Genomic DNA, 19,017 nt, shown 5'->3' with positions numbered 1-19,017 from the left:
CCAATTTATCATCTGTATTATATCACCTTAGTTTAGATTTAGCAGAAAGAAGCTAATTTTGTGGGAATAATAGCTGTTAAAATGCAAAAATGGCATAATATCATTCTGTACTGGAAATGTTAACCATCTCTAATCATCCCATGAAAACTACCAAATCAGCATTTGGAAATAAAGAACAATTTATTATAAGCAATTTATTACATTTGGCCAACAAATACAAAAATGAGTCATTTACAGCGATATAGTCTTTTCAAGAAACACTGTATTTTTATGGTCCACTTCCTGTTCTGAATTCTGTTTATATCTGCAAGAAAGAACTCAGTATTTCAGTCCCATATTCCAAGATGAAACATTTTTTAATCTGCAATTAACACTTATTATTGTGCTTTTTGTAATGAATTATTGCATTGTCAAACAGAAACTGAACATACTGAAAATATATGAATATTAAGTATTTGCAAATACACTGTCTGGGGACATTTCATACTTAATTTCTTAGGCCAAAGGTACACCACAGCTGGAGACTCAAGACTGCATATTTATTGGGGTAAATTCACATTTTTGAATTCAGGCATATATATGCTCAGTTCCACGGGGGCCTCTTGCGGTGTCTGCACAAGAACAAAAACTCTAAAACAGGATTCATTTTTGAAGTAAGTTCAAGGTTATTAATTTATTTTTTTTAATAGTAAATGCAAATTTAATTACTACTAATCTTCTTTGGCTAAGCACCAGACCTTGCTATCAACTGTATAATATGGAATATTCCTCAATCAGGTCCAATCCTTCACCTATCCAAATGCTTGCCTTAAAAAAAAAAATGATGACGATGATGATAATGCTTAACTACCGCATGGCTCTCTGTTCCCATTCTGTATATTTCCTTCCAAGTACTGAAGATGGGGAACAACGCCCTCCACCCCCAATGTATGGGTCACTGAGAAACCCGTTTACGTTCCACATTGGCTCAGATTCCCAAGCAGCCAGCAAGGTTCTACATGTAGAATCTTTGTTGCAGGGTTCCATAATCTGCTGATCCCTGCACTACCCTACCCTAGACCAGCTTGGGTACCAACAACTGTCCAATCTGGAGTCTCCAGTTTGGTGTAATTACAGTTTATGCATTATTCTGAATTACTGAGCCTGGTTGGATTTCTGGAAAATAACACAAAATTTCACAATACCATCTTAGGAATACAATTATCATATTGCAAGTATAGCTGGCCCAATTTCATCAGAAATACAAGCAGTGCAGCTTTTTGGAAGCAAGTCGTCACTAGCGGATCGGGCGGTAAGGAAAGGTCATCCCCGGTAAAAAAGTCTGGGTGGGGTGAGGAGAGTGTGTGTTGTGCGCCGGGTGTGCAGGGAGAGTGGCGTGGGCAACGGAAGCAGGTCGGGGAGGGTAGCCCAGTGGTGGCGTGTGGATGTGGGGGTAAAACCCAGGCTGATATGGAGAATGGGGTGGCTGCTGGACCGGGCCTGACATCACCAGCTGAAGCAAGCTGTAGGGGAAGAGTTAAAGATATTACACTTAATTACATCTGTGATAAAGAAAAAGATGCACTGTTTGATGTTTGGCAAATGATTATATCCTCTCCATCATGCTTTTTGAGCTTAGACAGTCAAGCATATAATCAGTTAACACAAAATAAGTCCTACTTACTTATTGTGGGGCAGCCGGGAACAAAGAGACCTCAGGTCCTCTGTTGAGATGAAAGGAAAAATGCAGTAGTTAATTAGAATCCAAAGTGGAGACATCACAATGGAAAACTATGCACCAGAGTTCACATACTGAATATGTGACTGGTGTTCAACTCACCTCTTGCACACAACAATGCTCCTGCTGCCATGGCAACCTGCAGGGCCTGAGCCAGTCTGTCCAAAGAGAGCTCAGTTTCTTTGGTGGCATTCAGAGGGTTCAGTTCATTCATCAGCCTCGCTATCTCTTCCACAAGCTGAGCCACGTTTTCAAACAGCAGGAGTCCCAAGCGGCCAAACAGGTTCTTTTCCGTCAAGTGCGCTTGCAGCATCATGAGGACCTGCAGGACACTCAGGTGAAGCTTGGAGTACAGAGGCTGTGAGTCCCTGTCGCCCCCATCACACTCTGTCGTCTCTTGGGCGAGTTTGCCCGTGTGGCCGTTGGACATAGAAGGCTTTATGTTCCTCTTGTAGGCCAAAGGGGACTTGACGCACCACCGCACCAGTCCCAACAGTGGAGTGAGGTCCAGACAACCCAGGGGCAGGTTGGCTGAGATAGGCGTGTTGAGGAAGGTGATGAGAGTGAGTCGAGGGTCATCGAAGATCCAGTTCACCACCATCTCCAGAAGGTCAAAAGGGGGTATCAGGTCCTCTGTGGAAAAGACAGCACTCATTCAAACAGAGCTAAAGACAGCTCGATTTCTGTTTTTAAATACAACTCACTTCCTGGTTCCTGTAACACTCTGTGACTTAAATGTGAAGTAATTCAAAGAATATCGATGAAAATGAAAAATACAAATGTAAACATACATTTGTATACATTTCCAAAATGAAAGCCTCACACAGAGGCCAGGGTATTTCTAAGATGATGAGAACAATTATACAGTATACTCAATCCAGTTTCCTCACATAAAATACTTGGATTTAACCTGATAATAAAAGCGAACAAAGGCACGTCTCCCATGTTAAAATACCTGATGAGAGGTCATAGAGGGCAGTGACGGCTGTAATGAACTGACAGCAGAATCGAGGGCTGGCGCTGAAGATCTGCTGGAGTGTCTGGACTGACCCTGGCACCAAGCTGCAGTAGTCATCCACTAAGACCTTGGCAAGACGTACACAGTAGACAGCATGGGACCTCTGCGAGGAAGACAGAGGAATTTACAAATGTGAGATATTAAAAAACCCTCCAAAACAGTATCTTTCCCCATAACAAGCAAAACTGAACAAACAAGTGTACGACGTAAAGCCAGCACATAATACATAACATCATCACCAATACATTAGCGCTTTCAACAAATTATTTATCCCAGCAACAATTTCAATAATAGACTACAACTTAATGTTTCTGTTAATGTGTGTATGTAGGCCTAGATAATATTTTGTGATTACAATGACTTCCTAGGGCAATAAATGAGCTGACCCTGCTCAAGAGAAGACAATACATTTCAAATAAACACCAAACATCTCTTGTGAAAACTTTATGTACATAGATTACACTGTCTGGCTTCTAGAATACAGCTCAAGTTACAGCCTGCCCAGTCAATTTAACAGGGTTCTAAACCTTATCTAGTTCCTTGTCAGCAACTGATCAAAAATTAAAACGTTAGGCAGAAACAAGTCACCATTCCACTGATTTATCAAAATTTGTGAAAATGACATGTCATCACCATTTCTAGAAAACTGCAATTTAAGAAAGTCAATGCGTTTGATTAAAATAAGAACAAGACTAAACAAGAACTAAATAAAATAGTTCACATGACGCCAAAAGAGGGTGGGTCACTGAAAAGGAAATATAAAACAAAATTATGGTTATAAACGACTATGCCTGGAAACTTCAATTGCATTTCATTCGTATAAAGCGATTATTCAGTTTTTAGACTACTGATATGTTATGCTGCTAACCTGCAGCCACGATGCAGCACACTCCAGAATGGGCACTCTGCAGACAGCCACAGCCATGGACACCAGTTTGCCCAGCATGGCCATTCTGTTGTCGTCAGCCTTGTTGCCTTGGGGACTGAAGAGGGCAGAGAAGATAATCTGCCGCACGGCGTCTTTGCTCTGCTCCTGGAAGTAACTGCACATGATCTCTAGCAGCTGCAGTTCTTGCAGGGAGTTCATCCTCTGTTGGACAGTGAAAACAAAATATTATACAATCTAATCACATTACAAGTGACCGTATTAAAACCAAGCCCAACAGATATAGCACTGGGTGTCAGCTTGATTGAATTCAAACAGGATCTATGTGTAGTATAACAGAAATGTAAATAAAATTATTATTTTTTTAATTATATAGGAAAGTTTGAATATGAAACCAGATTTTGAATAGACTGGTAATTTCACTCTCCTGAGCTTTTCTGGTATGGTATAATGGTATAAGAACATCTAACAACAGAATGCATTAGGAACTCCTTAGAATTAGAAGTACCCTTGAAATGGATTTTAAAAAACCTTGAAAAATGGATTTCCTTTTGGATTCAGGGGTTCAGGTCAGGAAGTCAGTGGAAGGCACTCTTGCTAAGTTGCTAATCAACTATATTAAATTGCTAGGCAACCAATCTGTTAGGTTGCCAGGTAGTGAACAAAGCCACAGTCAAACAGGAATAACAGAATTATACCTCCATATATTGTTTACTGCATTATATTATCTTCTAAAACTTTCTAATACATCTACATTGTAAGTATAATTATGTCTTGGTCATTTATAACTATTACTTTTACAATACAAATACAAACTGAATCCATTCACTCTGCATGGACATATCTAACTACCCATGAATATAAAACTAAATGTGTTCCAAAGATAATGCTGTCATATTTAAGGCTTCTACGAAGGAAAGTAAAATATCAAAACCACAGAGTCTCACATGACCAAAACAAGGCAAAGGAGCTAACATCTTGGAAAGATACAGGCTAGGTTATATGAACCAGACTGAAAAGAGACAGCAAAGGCTTCATGGAAACTGCCCAAAAATGCTCAACCAGTGGATCAACATATTTACAGTTAATTATGTGCAATTAAACAGCATACAAGAAGTCCTTAAAACACAGTTTGTTTTCTGCCCGGTAATTTTAAATAAATACTTTAAATATGTTTTTCACCCTGCAGCAGAGTGCAGTGTAAATACAGTACATGCTTGCTATGCAGATATTCAGGACGATTTAAGGAACTGATGCCGATTTATCAACATTTCACATTTGTTGTTGTTCAGTTCAACTGATTTAACTGATTTCACTGAAGTAATTTCACAAGAAAAAAAGGCAATGACGTGTTATTTTCTGTATGCTTCAAGATGCATTCAGCACAAATCGATGTGGGAGAAAGTAGATTCAAATCACTTCAAGTGCATTAGAATCAACATTAGTGTGCTTCACCCCCTAATACCTAACTCCCTTTAGAATTAGCTAGGCCTAATTAGAGAGCCTGCACATGATTGTATAGTTGTAGTTTAACAAACATAACAATAAACAACTATGGATATACAGTTAAAAAAAGGAACAAAGCCATACTTTTGGCTGCACATTCCGGTCTTTAGGCACATGGAAGATGAACTCCTCCACCAGTTCGATGGTGCCTTTATCCACGATGGGGACAGCAGTGTTCTGAAGCTGGCTGCTGAAATATATGTCCAAGTGGTACAGCACCTCCTTGGCAGCACTCAGGGCATCTCGCCTCAGCAAGGAATGGCGGATATCACTCATCGCTGTGTGGCAGAGAAGCAGGTTCAAATGTCAACACAAGCTCACAGGGACAGAGATAACTCAATATAACTGGCATTGTAATGAGTGAGACAACAGTACAGAGCAGCCAGGAGTTCCCAACCGTGCTCCACAAAACTCCCATGTATGCTGATATGGATATCTTCCTATCAATTCCTAAATGAAGGTTATTGAAAACAAGAACTGATGTTTCAGCACAGAAATTTGAAGAATTGGCATTTCAACACAAAAGTTTGTGTTGAATCATTTTAAAAATGCAGGTTTGGTTTGTCACCAACTGCTTTTCTTCAAACTCATTTTCCACAAACAGATTAGCTTCATGACCAACTATCCACACTTTCAGAATTTAGGAGTTCACCAATTTCAGCCAATTTTACATCGTTTAAAAACCATTTGCCACAACACATTAAACACAAAGTGTTAGTTTGCCTTAGAACTGATCAGACGGATTAAAAATCAGTAAATTAAAACAGCATACTCGGGGGTTCTCCAGGACCAGGATGGGAATCCATAATAATAACTGTCACGTTCACTTACTGTGACAGGGAGCTGACGTTAACTACATAGACAACCATTGTTTTCTATGTTTTCTGCACTTTGCTCCTATATAATGTGCGTTTGTCTGGCCACAATTCCGTATCAGGATAGCAAGTAATCAAGAACCCACGAAACGAGACAGATGAAGAAGTCAAAATATGCACTTCATGTAAAGCTTTATGAATTTATTTCTGCACCGAACCCAAATTATATCAGGTTTATTTCTGTCTTAAGTGGTGTCACGCGTCTGACCCTAAATAGAAGGTGAACGTTGTAACGTAAAAAATACTTCCACAACTAAGAAAGCCTGCATAGCACAAATTCAAAACTCAGACAGGACCGCGAGGGCGAGGCTCAAAGACAGATGCGGCCTACCAAAATAAGCTAGTGCTTAAGTTAAGTTCACAGGTTTTCTTGTATCCTTGTATGTACACAGCACGAGTAACATTCAACATTTTATTTACCTTATGTCCCACTGTTACCACGCCATCGCCTCTCTAATATAAAATCATTAAAAAACAAGCAGTTAAAGGGCGTACACAAAGCCCGCAGCCCGATGCCGCCGCTCGGCAATGTACATTCTCTCTACTACGGTAGCCCTTTTAGGACAAACGTCCCTCTATTTCCTCGGTGAGTTAGGTTGCGTTTTTTCCACATGAGATAATACCGCCATCTGCGGTGCAGAAGTATTAAGTAATAGGAAACGGCATTAACTCGTTCCGAAACCCTTATGCAAAAAGCAGATTATTTAAATACTTTACATGTCTCAAAATCTCTGAAGAACCGACAGACCCACCCGCAGTGAAAGCTGGTGTTTGCACATGTTGAGCCAGTCTCTCTGATCCAGTTATCAGCTTATATTTTTGTCATTTATGTTTGTTCAGAAATTTAAATCATTTTCTTTATTGCCATTACTTTTATTTTCTTACTAAAATTGCAGCTTTATTGTATTACTATACCACTTCATTTTCCATGCAAATGTCAACATGTCTCTGGTGGTATCAATATATTTTAAAATACCATGGTTTGAAGGGGTGATATGATGGTAGTAGGATTTTGTGTGGTCTGTGACTTCCTGTCTGCACCAAGACTGGTCTTTCTTTTATTGTAAAAGTTATGCTTACACACAAGGAAATTTCAAGTCGTATGCAAAGCACATTTTATTCATTTCTTTGTATTTTTGTGAGTGTGCGGTATTCATTTTCTCATTCTCAAAGAATGCCTGTTTTGTGAAAACAATAACAAAGTCAGACAAATGTCACAGCCAAGAAGCAAAAAACAGGTAAATTAAATGCATTTTAAATCAGAGGGATTCACTCTGTCACATCTAATACTTTCCACAATGACGTATAAGAAAGAGCCTTCATCAACAGTTTATGATGTGCAACAACAGTTTGGTAAATGAGCTCAAAATATTTGCACAAATATAATTTCATTTAAAATATTTTGGTTCACACATTACTGAAGTGCATTTGTAGGGCCTTAACTCCAGTTGCTTTATATACCTTTAATAAATGGCATTTATACTGTACATTACACAGCAGAGTATAATCTGCATAACAGGTTTACATTCAATCACTTGTTTTAAGTAGTTACAAGGTCCTGGACAGCACTGAACATAAAACTACAGGACAAGAGCACTCAATATATTATCAACATGTCTAAAATACAAACTAACATGTAGGAACAGAAGGCAAAGTTTTTTACATTAAATTTTATCCCTGTTCTCCATCATTTCATATAGATTTTCAGTTTGTACAGTACAATGTCCATGAGAACGTTGTGATGCTGGGGAACTGCTCTACTCGTCCCAGTCCTTCTTGATCTGCAGGTTCCACTCCCATAACAAATGCTTGGTTTTGTCGTCATCTGTGAAGTATGACTTGATATGGTAAGTGCCTCTAATGAGCATGCCTTTCGGGGCCTCCTCTATGGGAGTAAGGAACTCATGCTCCTCTTCCCATGGTGCATAGCTTCCCACCATGTACACAGCCTTGTCCACTGTGGGAGAACAACGGGACGGTTAGTTTCTGCAGCGAGCTATTAAATATATTAATAAAACATATTCTGCTAGTCAGGTCAATACACCAGACTGAAGGGGAAAAATAAAAATAAAAAAATGTACATTTCCTGGGATAAAATGATGCCACTAAATTTAAAATACTCAGTCATGGGATAGTTGTACTTACCTTGTACACCCTTCCTGTAAGTCAGATGCACATATCTCAGCCCAGACACAATTTCCCTGTTGACCTTTTGTAATAGATGGAAAGAGAAATTGTATATTACAACAATTATCTGATTTGAAATGGATGATTCTCATATCCCATATTTTTTCCACTGCTGTAACGTACATCTGCCACAAGATGTCCTCTTAGCAGTCAAAACAATGAAATCTGACCATACATCAGACCTTCAGAGCATTGTCTCACAAAAATACCATGAGGCATGCACAGTAATTGAAGAACAGTTGAGCCTTGACTTAAGGCAGAATGGATCAGAATGTGTGCTGGATGAAAAACTCCTCTCCCGGCCTAAGAAGGCAGTACCAATCAATGTGTGTAAAGATGGCTGCTGATGTTCCACACTCACCTTGAAGTGAATCTTTACCCTGTATTCCACCCCTTCCTTGATGGTGAAATATTGTTTCTTCAAAGCCTCCTGGTCACCTGTAGGACAAACGCAAGTGAAACATCACCTGTACTGGTTTGTGGACCTCAGGATACAGAGCAATTTTGTTTTTTCAAAATTGACATACTTTTAAATGATTTTATATGATTAAGTGATGATAATTTACAATGTAGCATGATGCCATCTAGTAGCCACAGCTGCCTAAGAAACCCTGCTGGCAGGACAAAAGCCACATGCTGTTTGTTATCTTTTGTTAAAAAATAAATAAATAAAAAAGAAAAGAAAATTATATATTCAATTTCACTTTATTCAGTTTGAGAGATATTCTAGATTAATTTCACATGTGGTTAAAGTACAGATTCTCAGCTTTTAGCAAAGGGAATTTTTATACATTTTGGTTTCACTGTGTAGAAATTACAGCATTACTCCTTTACATAACTTTCCTTAAGCCTGATGGTGATTAAGAATTAACATAAGGAGCGAGGAACCATCACAAACAGCAAATGTTTTGTTTTTTCCATTTTTAAAATAGGTATATTAACTCTGTGGATGACATCTAACTTAAATGTAGACACTGGCCAATCATATCTGTCTGAAAATACATTGGTCAATCTCTACTGAGAATTTCAGAGTGTCAGATGTCTCTTTAAAATTTGTAATTCACTGTACACACTGTACAGACAAAACAGTTAATACAGGATTCATGATACCATGAAGAGAAATACTGGGTCCTAATCAGAGTAAACTGGACTCATATAACCCATAAACTTGTCTAAACCTCCATGACGAGTGAAAGGTGAGTCTAATCCCCCAGGGTTGTCCCTTGTTTTATTAGAAGTGACAGGAACTGCAGGGATAATATTGCCTAGCAACAAAGGGACCTTTGGTGCTAGCATCACCATTCATGTGACAGAAGCTGCATTTTAAGACAGTGGACAAGCAGACAGGAGAAATTGTGTTAGTAGTTAGTGCCAATAAGCTTGCACTCATGCAACTCTGGACTCTGCATTTCTTTGCATCTTTTCTTTTTCAGCAAAACTTGAGGCTTTCAAGGACCCCATATTCTTGAAATCTGCTTTAAATCCTTGAATGTCTTGATTGACCCAATTCTTTGCAACTGACCAAAAAAGAGCAGCAACAATGATGAACAGTGCGTGCAAAGTAAGGTAAGGAGATCAAGGTTGGTACGATTACCTGAGGGGTTCATTGTAATGGGTCCAAGTGCCTGGTCACATACAAGAGTCAGCCTTGTCACCTGAATATTCGGGACAGAAAGATCTGCAACAGAACATAAAGTGCTGAAACTATAAGATGCACTCATGCTGTATGGATTTAAAGTTTTCAGCCTTCTATTATTTGCCTCATACAATGGCAGCATGAAATGCAAACAGCCATGCTGTGAGGTCATAACTGTAAGTGCTTGTGCTTTGAACAGCCTACTGATACTGAAGGGGATCGTAATTGTAATGTCTTTGTTCTGCAAAGCACGAATGACAAGCTTTTATGAGGAAGAACTTCTCACATAACCCATTAGTATTAACTGTAAAGTACTGGTATCTTACAACAAGAGCACAATTACATTTAACTGTATTAGACCTTGGTATACAAATATACAAAAGGACAGAATTAAAAAAAAAAACACTTGAAAGAAAATCCTAGACTCTTTTTGGAGCAACATAGGGATTACAAATCAGTTGTGTTTCGGTGCACAGTTTGACACAATTAGCACTACACTGCTTTTTCTTCATATGTAAGCTCAATTTAAAAACAAGACAACATAATATATTGCACTTCAGTTATGACAATATTTAGAAGAACATAAGTGTAAACTGTTACACCATGATAAAATTATGAATCTTTATAATAGCAAACCGGAATTCAAATATTTGATTACACTTTTGTAAGACTGCATAATCGGCTGTACTGCTGTTTATATGTAATGCTATAAATTTTGTGCACCAAAGCTATTGTTCCTTGTGATTAAATATAATAGCTGAGATATAGTAGGGTATGGAGGATTTCAGCATTTATTTCTGAAAAATGACTTGCCCTTTAATACACCAAACAATATAAAAATTGATCTGTGAAGAATTGTCCTGTCTGAGAAAATAATTGAGATCATCACAATTAAATTATGCAATGGCATGGAACATAAACATGCAATTCATGTGCCCTTCCATTGAACCAAAGACAACTCATAAAATGATCTTTGAAACATAATTATAAACCATCAAGAATCGCCTGTGTTAACACAAGAATAAAACATCTAAAGCTAAATATAAGGAAGAACTTATTATTATATACTCTACATGTCTGTAAAAACAATTCCTAAAATCTATTCGGATAACAATTTTTGATATCAAAATTATGATTCAACTTTCTCCCATATGTTTCACAGAAACAAAAAGAACTACATCTCAAAGCAATCCTACTTGATTGTTTACCCAAGAGCTGCTGGTTTGATTTAACTTCACGCACTACAGACCACCATTTTAATTATACCTCCTCACAATATCACTGGGACTAAGCAGTATGGCTGGGTCTGCCCACATTTTTACAGTGTGTAGTAGTCCACCTAACAGTGTAACAAACTCGTGTCACAATTGGATTTCTGGTGTGGGCTGGTGAAAATGCATCACGATTCATCAGCACAATAGCAATCAGCCTTGCTTAAGTACTTGTCATTTTCAGCACTCCAGCAGAGCATCAAGTGGTATATTACATGTTGTCCTGCTGCATATATTTTCAGATTTAAATACTGCCATAGTAAAAACGTCCAAACTGATTTCTTTTTTTTAACAGACAAATTTAACAGCTTGCATAAAGAGGCAGAAATGTCATTTTATTATATTGTTACGTGAACTGCAGTCTAGACAGAAACAAAAATTACCTACTTTAATTTCCCATGAGAATTTAAAATGATATACTATTTGCTTGTTTTATTCCTGCTTTACATTTGCAGGGAGGATTGGGGTTAAGTTATACCATCTATGTGCTTCAGAGCCTTTAATGGAAATGTTGACACAATCTGAACTTGATCACATCATCAGATAGGGGTCAAGGCTTTTTGACTGAACCACTGAATTCTTCATACCTTCCAAGCCTGCTAATAATTCCTGGAATCATAAAGATGTGTGCTTGTGGATTCCATTCAGAGAGTATGAAAACACTGTTCTGGGGACAGAACGTAAGTTTGGTTATCAAGATGTCTCTAGTGAGTGCCAGAACTTACCAGCCACAACTGGTCCAGTCCCCAGCAGAGTTTGCTTGTACTTATTCAGACTCTCATCATCCTTGTCCAGGTTCTGAATCTCTTGTAGAGACTTCTGTACCGGTGGCTGATAATTAAGGCCAGTCTCATCCTCCTCATGAATGTACTTCTCCACCTCTTTGTCAGCAATGATGTCTAGAAGAACGAGAGGCACAGAATATCACCACTGGCTTAAATGAGTCATATGACACTGAACTTTATGCTCACATTTGCTCTGTATTATTCACTGTAGCATATAAATATAAAACATGTTTTGTCATTTGAAGTAGATCAGCCACTGATATCTGTTTTACATTGATTGTGAGCTTCACTGCCCAGTATTTCTGATCATGACTTGTTTTCATTTAAACATGTTTCATTTTTTTACTACAACATCTGCTCCTACCTCTTGACCATTCTGCATGCCACATACAGCTTGTTGGGTTATTCTCAGGACATGAAAGGTGCATTTCAATTTTTTTATCCATTGACAATTAGCCTACATCAGTCTAAATTCTTAGTGAGGCCATTTCCTGTGGAAACAGCACAGCAGAGACCAGTTAACTCGACAGTAAGCAGACACTCTCTGCTTTTCCTGCATAGCATAAGGCCTGGGATCTGCCCACACAAAATAATTCAATTCATGGCCACTGATTCACAATACTATAATCAGTTGATTTAGTATTTCCAATGTTAAGGAAAATTTAAGATTTGGAGCAGTATCAGTAGTTCCTCACCTTACTGAAACTGGCAACAACAAGAACTTGCATTATTTCCAAAGCCTCTTAAATAATAACATATTTTAATAAATGACTTACACTGTGTTAGTCTCTATTATTTCAACAGTAATTTTAGTAACATTTGCAAATCCATTTGTAAAAAGAACAAGCAGAAATTGACAGCCCTATAAACAAGTTCATCGTCATAATTGTCACAGCTGCCACATATTGTCATAAAAACTGGCAATCTGTGCAACCAGGAGCACACCTGTTTCTATTAAAGGCAATTTTCATGGACTGAAGCAGGCATTAGACTTGTTTTCAGCGCACAACATAGAAACACCATCTCATCTTGCCATGTACCTAAACAAGAGTTCTCCACTAGTACCATGTGTCTGAAGATACACCCAGAGCTAATTTAAAAGTGCCAATGGACTGTGAGATACTAAACAATGACATCATGCCTAAACAGGGACATTTCAATTCCCAGTGTGAATGATGGATATCCATGGTTACTGGGATGAGGTGAATGCACATGAACACATCCAGCTGTGGCAATCAATTTACAGGCTGTTTGAACAGAATTAGTGGCATATACAACATGAAATGCATGGTCACTGAACAATGTTATCATAATCTAGAATGACCTGGTTCATTAATAATGCATCCGTATCAAATAAGACTTCAATTGCAATCTGAAGACAAATAGGGTGCTTAAAAATGTCTTGAGCAATATCTTTTTTTGCAGTTAGGACTTTTTGAGGACATCCTAAATAAATAATATCTTCAACTGCCATCTGCATCAAAACATTAATTACAATTTGTGCTATAATGAAAAACCTAAGAATCTGGTGTAATGTATGCACAGCCAGATGACATTTTAGCTGCTGATATTCTGTACAAAGGATCATTCAGCACCATGACATTCCCTTTGAAAATGAATATTTAATGCTGGGGAATATACTAATCATATATAGCATGACACAGCTGAGCTTGCAGTTTCTGTCCTTGACCTACATAAACCCTTCATAAATTATTCCCTAACTATGTTCAAATTTAAAATTCAATTTAAGCAGCAGGTATTGGAGAAGACAGCTGCATTCCTGCTATCTTCATAATAGAGATAATTTTTAAAGGTTGATCCAAGAGTTGTGTTGCTTCAATGTATGATAGAACAACATCAAAATCAACCACTGCATGTTTTATCTTGGATTTAAGAGACACAACTTTTGTATTTTTATCATAAGAGCTGAAGATACATGTTTAGATGTGATATGTTTCAGGATTTCTACTGACCTCAAATATGACAAAATCATGATTTGCTGGAATAATTGTAGGTAAGAAACATTTTTTGCAAGCCTACATAGCTATGGGGTTGTAACTGTCTTTTATTCAGCAGATCTGTACATAATTACAAGTAATTTCTATTATCTCTTTTTCTTATGATGTTATTGTTTATTATTTTATTGTCCTTTTGTCTTTTAAACTGGTCTTTGTGTTTTTATTGTGTTGTTTTAGGGTTTTGCTATTTCTGATTGTACAGTACTTTGGTCAGCTGTTGTTTTTAAAGTGCTTTATAAATAAATGTGGATTGGATCTCTGGTTTGTTAGTTATGTACTATCAAAGTAGTACATAACTATCAAAGTAATACTAGCTATTCTAGCTAAAATTACTTTGATAATACGTAACTAACAAACAAAAGATAATAGAGCATCATGTAAGAATTAATTACAGAAAAAAACAAAAAAATAATGCAGAATCCAGTAAATTCATCATTTGTTCTGTCTTTTGCATTATGTTTACAAGGAATGTGGAATACAATCTATTAATTACCCTGCATAATGTAATTATAAATGCATTCAAATGTACATCCAAATGTGACAATTCCAATTTCAGTTATGTAACAATACAAACAAAAACATATTTTAAAAATATGATACAACATGCAATGTTGAGATGTTTACAGAAGTTTACAATTTTCCTGGTTTGTAAGGGGAACAAGCAACATGTCTGTCTTGCTAACAACCTTGTGCTTTAGCTACTAAGGTAGCTGTTAGGCCACTACAATACTTTCTACATTTTTTCAATGTAACAACACAGAATTGGTAACCACAAAAATGCTAAATTTTGATGAAATAATTAGTACTCAAGTGGTTACCATGCTAGCATGACATGGTTTAGAAATATCTGATCGTACTCTTTGTTTAGGATTGTGTTATTTACATTAAATCATTGCATTGATAAATATGACACAGAATACTCAGTTATATAGTTTTTAGACAGTGTGTTTGTGTTAGGAAAAACTTAATCCTAGAGTTCTACACTTAAATATTGATAGTTTTATCAGTGTGATTTTCACTGTAGCTTAGAAATGAAGTTTGTCAATGTTGAGGAATGCCCATACCACAAGGACATTAGATAATCAACAGTTGCTCTCCAAAAGCACTGGAAAGAAAATCTTAGGTACAGACTGTCTCCCGGACCTCAGACCTTGGGAATACTGAGAAACAGGCCAACCAATTATTAACACTCCTGCAATATTCATGGCTGTTCCCCAGCATCAGGTACCCCCAATTCCCTGACCTTTTCTGATACTAAGAATGACATCTTCATTTAACCACAGAGCATAGGCTGAGCAATGTAGAGGGGAACCTATGGATCCACCAACACCAACATCTCATCACATTTACTTCTTATTATGTCCCATGACACTGGCTCGGAGAAAGTCAGTGGTTTGTTCCAACAGAGACAACGGTGCAGGAAGCATCTGATGTACTGAAGCATGTGATTGTGCTGAATGTATAATTGGGGTAACATGAGAATTTGTGGAGTGCCGCCCTGATTCAAGAAGATACAAAGGCAAGCTAATACAATCCACAAGAAGAGAGCATACAGTCAGAAAACTGCCAAGACATAATTTCTAGCCTACTGAATTATATGCCTTCAGTTATTTTAATCATATTTTGAAATAAAACAGCTATACCATACTATCCAAAGAAATAAAATAGCTCTGAAAGTGTTTCAGTAGATATAAAACCATGCTGTCTGATAAATTCAAATTATACTGAAGTAGCTTTCAATTTAATGATGCAGTAAAGAAAGAAATGCAATAAAACAATTTAAAGGATTTAACTTACCAATTAGGTGAAAATTTCCAACATTTCAACTAAAATTGCCACTTTGTTAATAGAAACTGACAAGCGAATGTTACGAGTAAAATATTCATGTCAGTTACTGGTATCAGTTGGTTATGAGGTTCTCACCTTTGTAGCAAACTGTCAGCCAAAGCAGCTCAAGGATTTGGCCACCCAACTCACATACATCCAAGCCTAACATTCTGTTGTTCCTATCCAAACAGTGTCAGCAATTCCAAGGAAAAAACACTCCCAAGGGAAAAAAGAAAAAAACTTCTGTGGGAATAAAAAGCGTCACTTTCCAAGAAGAAGGCATACACTTGTTAGATGGAATCAGTCATGCATCACTGTTCATGCTAGAAAATAGTAGACAGAGAATCCTGGGTGGTGGTGGCTGCAATGGTGGGGGAGGAGAAAGGGTAGCCACAGTAAATGAACTAATGATCTGCTGGTAATCTATGCTGGGTAATTGCTACAAGCTAAAGCTCCTGCTGCAGTAAGACGCAGTAATGTGAAAACTGTATTCCTGTCTGCAGATGCTATTGATTGCCAAGCTAAAGAAGCGAACCCCCCCTTTCACATCCATGCGCTGCTCACAGCTCCATCATTCATTAGCCGGGAGACTGCGATGATCTCATCCTTTCTTCCGCTCTCTCTCTCTCTCTCTCTCTCTCTCGCTCTGTTTCACTCACTCACTCTCTCAGGCAGCAGCAGCATGCTCTGGAATACAAAAAGGAGCTACCATGCCAACTGCAGGTTCATCACATCATCAGCCCCCAGCCATCCCCCAAAATGCTTGTGGGGGGCTACCTTGGATTTCTGTCCCTGGTGGGTACCTCCTCCCTCTCTGATGAGGGAGGTCCTGGCTTAGGTTTTCCATTTAATCCACAGTTGTTTCTTATAAGCTCATTGTTAAATTATGTGTGCTGCACAAATACAGTATAGTCTTCTGAATTACTGAGGACCCTGCCCTTCAAAAATATGAATTTTCATTGACTGTCATGAGCAATTATCTTAGCATGGTTAGCTTAAAGCTCATTAATGATAAAGATGAAGGGTCCACACAACAAGAAACCTCAGAGTGCATTAGACTACATATCAACAAAAGTCTGTTTGTCAATCTGTTTGTTAGTGCATACATGAAAAATGCTGTATGTAGCCTACTGGATAAATGAGACATCACTGAGAAGTAATTAATGACAGTATGAAATATAATTAGTGTGTGCTCCTGTAATGTAACGTAATTCAGTGGCGATCTATTAGCTCTATAACTAAAATAATTCCATCTCCATTTATCTGTATTATCTGAAAAAATGCATTGATGAAAACATATTATAACATTTTATCAGTAAAAGTTATTCGGAAACAATTCTAGAAAATCTGAAAATAAAGCACTCAAACTAAAATACACTAGGTTATGCATTAAAATTTATTTTAAAATATCCCTTGCAGTTCATGGCTTCAGAACTGGAAATTGTAAACATTATGAAATACCATTTATCTCAATTCTTTCCAGTGGTAGTCACCTGCTCTAACAACTTTGTGGCCAAAAGTGGGATAATTCTGAATTAGCTGTGATACCCTGAAAGCTAGCAAAGCAACGTAGTTACTGCATTCTTCCACAGAAGCATGGATATCACATCTCTGTAACACATCCACCTCACAAATTGGCTGATGACACAAATGCTATCCAACAATGACCACTGAGCAATTATGTTGAACTTGAATAAATTTAACACCACTCTTTTACACATTTGCATTGTACAGCCTGAAACTTCAATAGATATCTAAAATATCCTTCATCTCACAGAAAAACTGTCAACTGTCAAACTGCTCAATCAAAAACATACACTAAAATAGAACTAAATTCTGAAATATCCCAAAAAGTGAACTACGCCTTTAAAGTCACACATCTTCATGGTCCACCCACTGCCACCTAGTGGTGGCCTAAAGCATAATTGGCTATGATGAATTATTCATTAATTATAATAAAATACTGAATTATATTAATCATAAGTTCTAATAGTAAAAATACTGATTAATTATTTTATTTTGGGTTCTTGGTGTCTTATTGAGGAAATAAAAATATCATTTAATTTATGTTTGGTGCATTAACACACATTTCAGTTACGTATGAAAGTAATAAAAATCATTATTAAATATTTCAATTGTCAAGTTTTCACACGTGTAGTCATCCCTGTTTTTAAAGACTTTACACAGGCTGTGATAAGTTGTGGGGAGTATAGGTATAGGTGTATTTTTCACTTTAGTTTTTGAGATATGGAGATAAGATGAGATAATTAAGCATTATTTTGTGTTATATTTCCCTCACTAAACAAGTGTTCTAAATGTCAGCAATAGGGGGGTTTGATCCATTTATACCAGATCCTCTGGACCACACCTGCTGACGTTTCTGCAGATGCCCGTTCTGCAGTGCCTGTCCAAGACAACTGCTCAGCATGCCCACATGAGAACTCTAGTCCTGGCACACCACTCTGCACTGCCCTGCCCCTTTTTTGCACCACTTTCCCTCATTACAGCCTTGCTCTTCTGTCTATAAAGGAGATCTATTGAAAATGTAAACAAAATTCTACAGTATGTTGGTCTAGTTATGATTGTCATTTACCAAGGGCAGAGCAGGTTAAATAGGCAAGGTTTTGTAGGCTCTATGTTGTAAATACAATCTATTGCATTATTCATTGAAACAACCTATAAAAGGAATCATAGTATGGTTGGAGTTTGCAATGAAGGGATAATCTGATAAAGCTGGTTATGGTTGGTGTATTACAGTAAAGATTGCTACAGTAATGTGTCTGAAAATTTGGAGTCCAAAGGAAAAAGCAACATCTGACATGACTACTATAGCCTAAAACTATGCACCTGCAGATAACCCCTCTGCTGCAGCAGGAATAATAAATAAGTGTGATTAAATTAAACAAAACCAAAAGGTTCCAATTACTGCTTTTCGTTAGACTGGTATCTTGCCACATTGTAATAGCTGACATTTGACAGGACTCCTCATAGAGGGTTACCTCCGTTTCACTCACGGATTCATTTAAGAGTCATTCACACCGAGTTAGTCACACATACTATCACCATTATCAACTTTAGTTTTTAGTCAACAAGTTTTCAGTTGGTGCAATTTTGGCATCAAGGAGATTTTATGACTTATTTTTTGGGAGATTACTTTAAACAGTGTATAATTGTGCAGGCTACGTCCCACCGACCATGCTGTTAAATTCTACACTGGGTACCTCGTACTTCAATGTCATTCCGCAGTGGGGCGGTAACAGCGCCTATTCGTTCAAAGATTCACGTAACTCT

At 37.5% G+C, this 19,017-nt stretch overlaps 2 protein-coding genes across 2 annotated transcripts; both read right to left on the bottom strand.

Annotated features, from left to right (window-relative positions):
• Window positions 1-157: 157 nt before the first annotated feature.
• Window positions 158-6,566, bottom strand: c2h7orf26 (chromosome 2 C7orf26 homolog). The gene is made up of 7 exons (XM_035403691.1): window positions 6,423-6,566; window positions 5,212-5,405; window positions 3,604-3,825; window positions 2,673-2,838; window positions 1,820-2,350; window positions 1,664-1,703; window positions 158-1,502 (listed from the first exon to the last, which is right to left on the bottom strand). Exons 2-7 carry the CDS (start codon window positions 5,401-5,403, stop codon window positions 1,277-1,279), a joined length of 1,377 nt encoding a protein of 458 aa, XP_035259582.1. The 5' UTR covers window positions 5,404-5,405; window positions 6,423-6,566; the 3' UTR covers window positions 158-1,276.
• Window positions 6,567-7,093: 527 nt separating this feature from the next.
• LOC118219766 (rho GDP-dissociation inhibitor 2-like) lies at window positions 7,094-16,444 on the bottom strand. The gene is made up of 6 exons (XM_035403156.1): window positions 15,823-16,444; window positions 11,822-11,995; window positions 9,784-9,867; window positions 8,551-8,627; window positions 8,148-8,211; window positions 7,094-7,959 (listed from the first exon to the last, which is right to left on the bottom strand). Exons 1-6 carry the CDS (start codon window positions 15,893-15,895, stop codon window positions 7,760-7,762), a joined length of 672 nt encoding a protein of 223 aa, XP_035259047.1. The 5' UTR covers window positions 15,896-16,444; the 3' UTR covers window positions 7,094-7,759.
• Between the last annotated feature and the right edge of the window lie 2,573 nt (window positions 16,445-19,017).

The sequence above is a fragment of the Anguilla anguilla genome, chromosome 2, assembly GCF_013347855.1.
Source record: "Anguilla anguilla isolate fAngAng1 chromosome 2, fAngAng1.pri, whole genome shotgun sequence".
Taxonomy (NCBI): Eukaryota; Metazoa; Chordata; class Actinopteri; order Anguilliformes; family Anguillidae; genus Anguilla; species Anguilla anguilla.
This window is presented reverse-complemented; position numbering and strand designations above follow the sequence as displayed.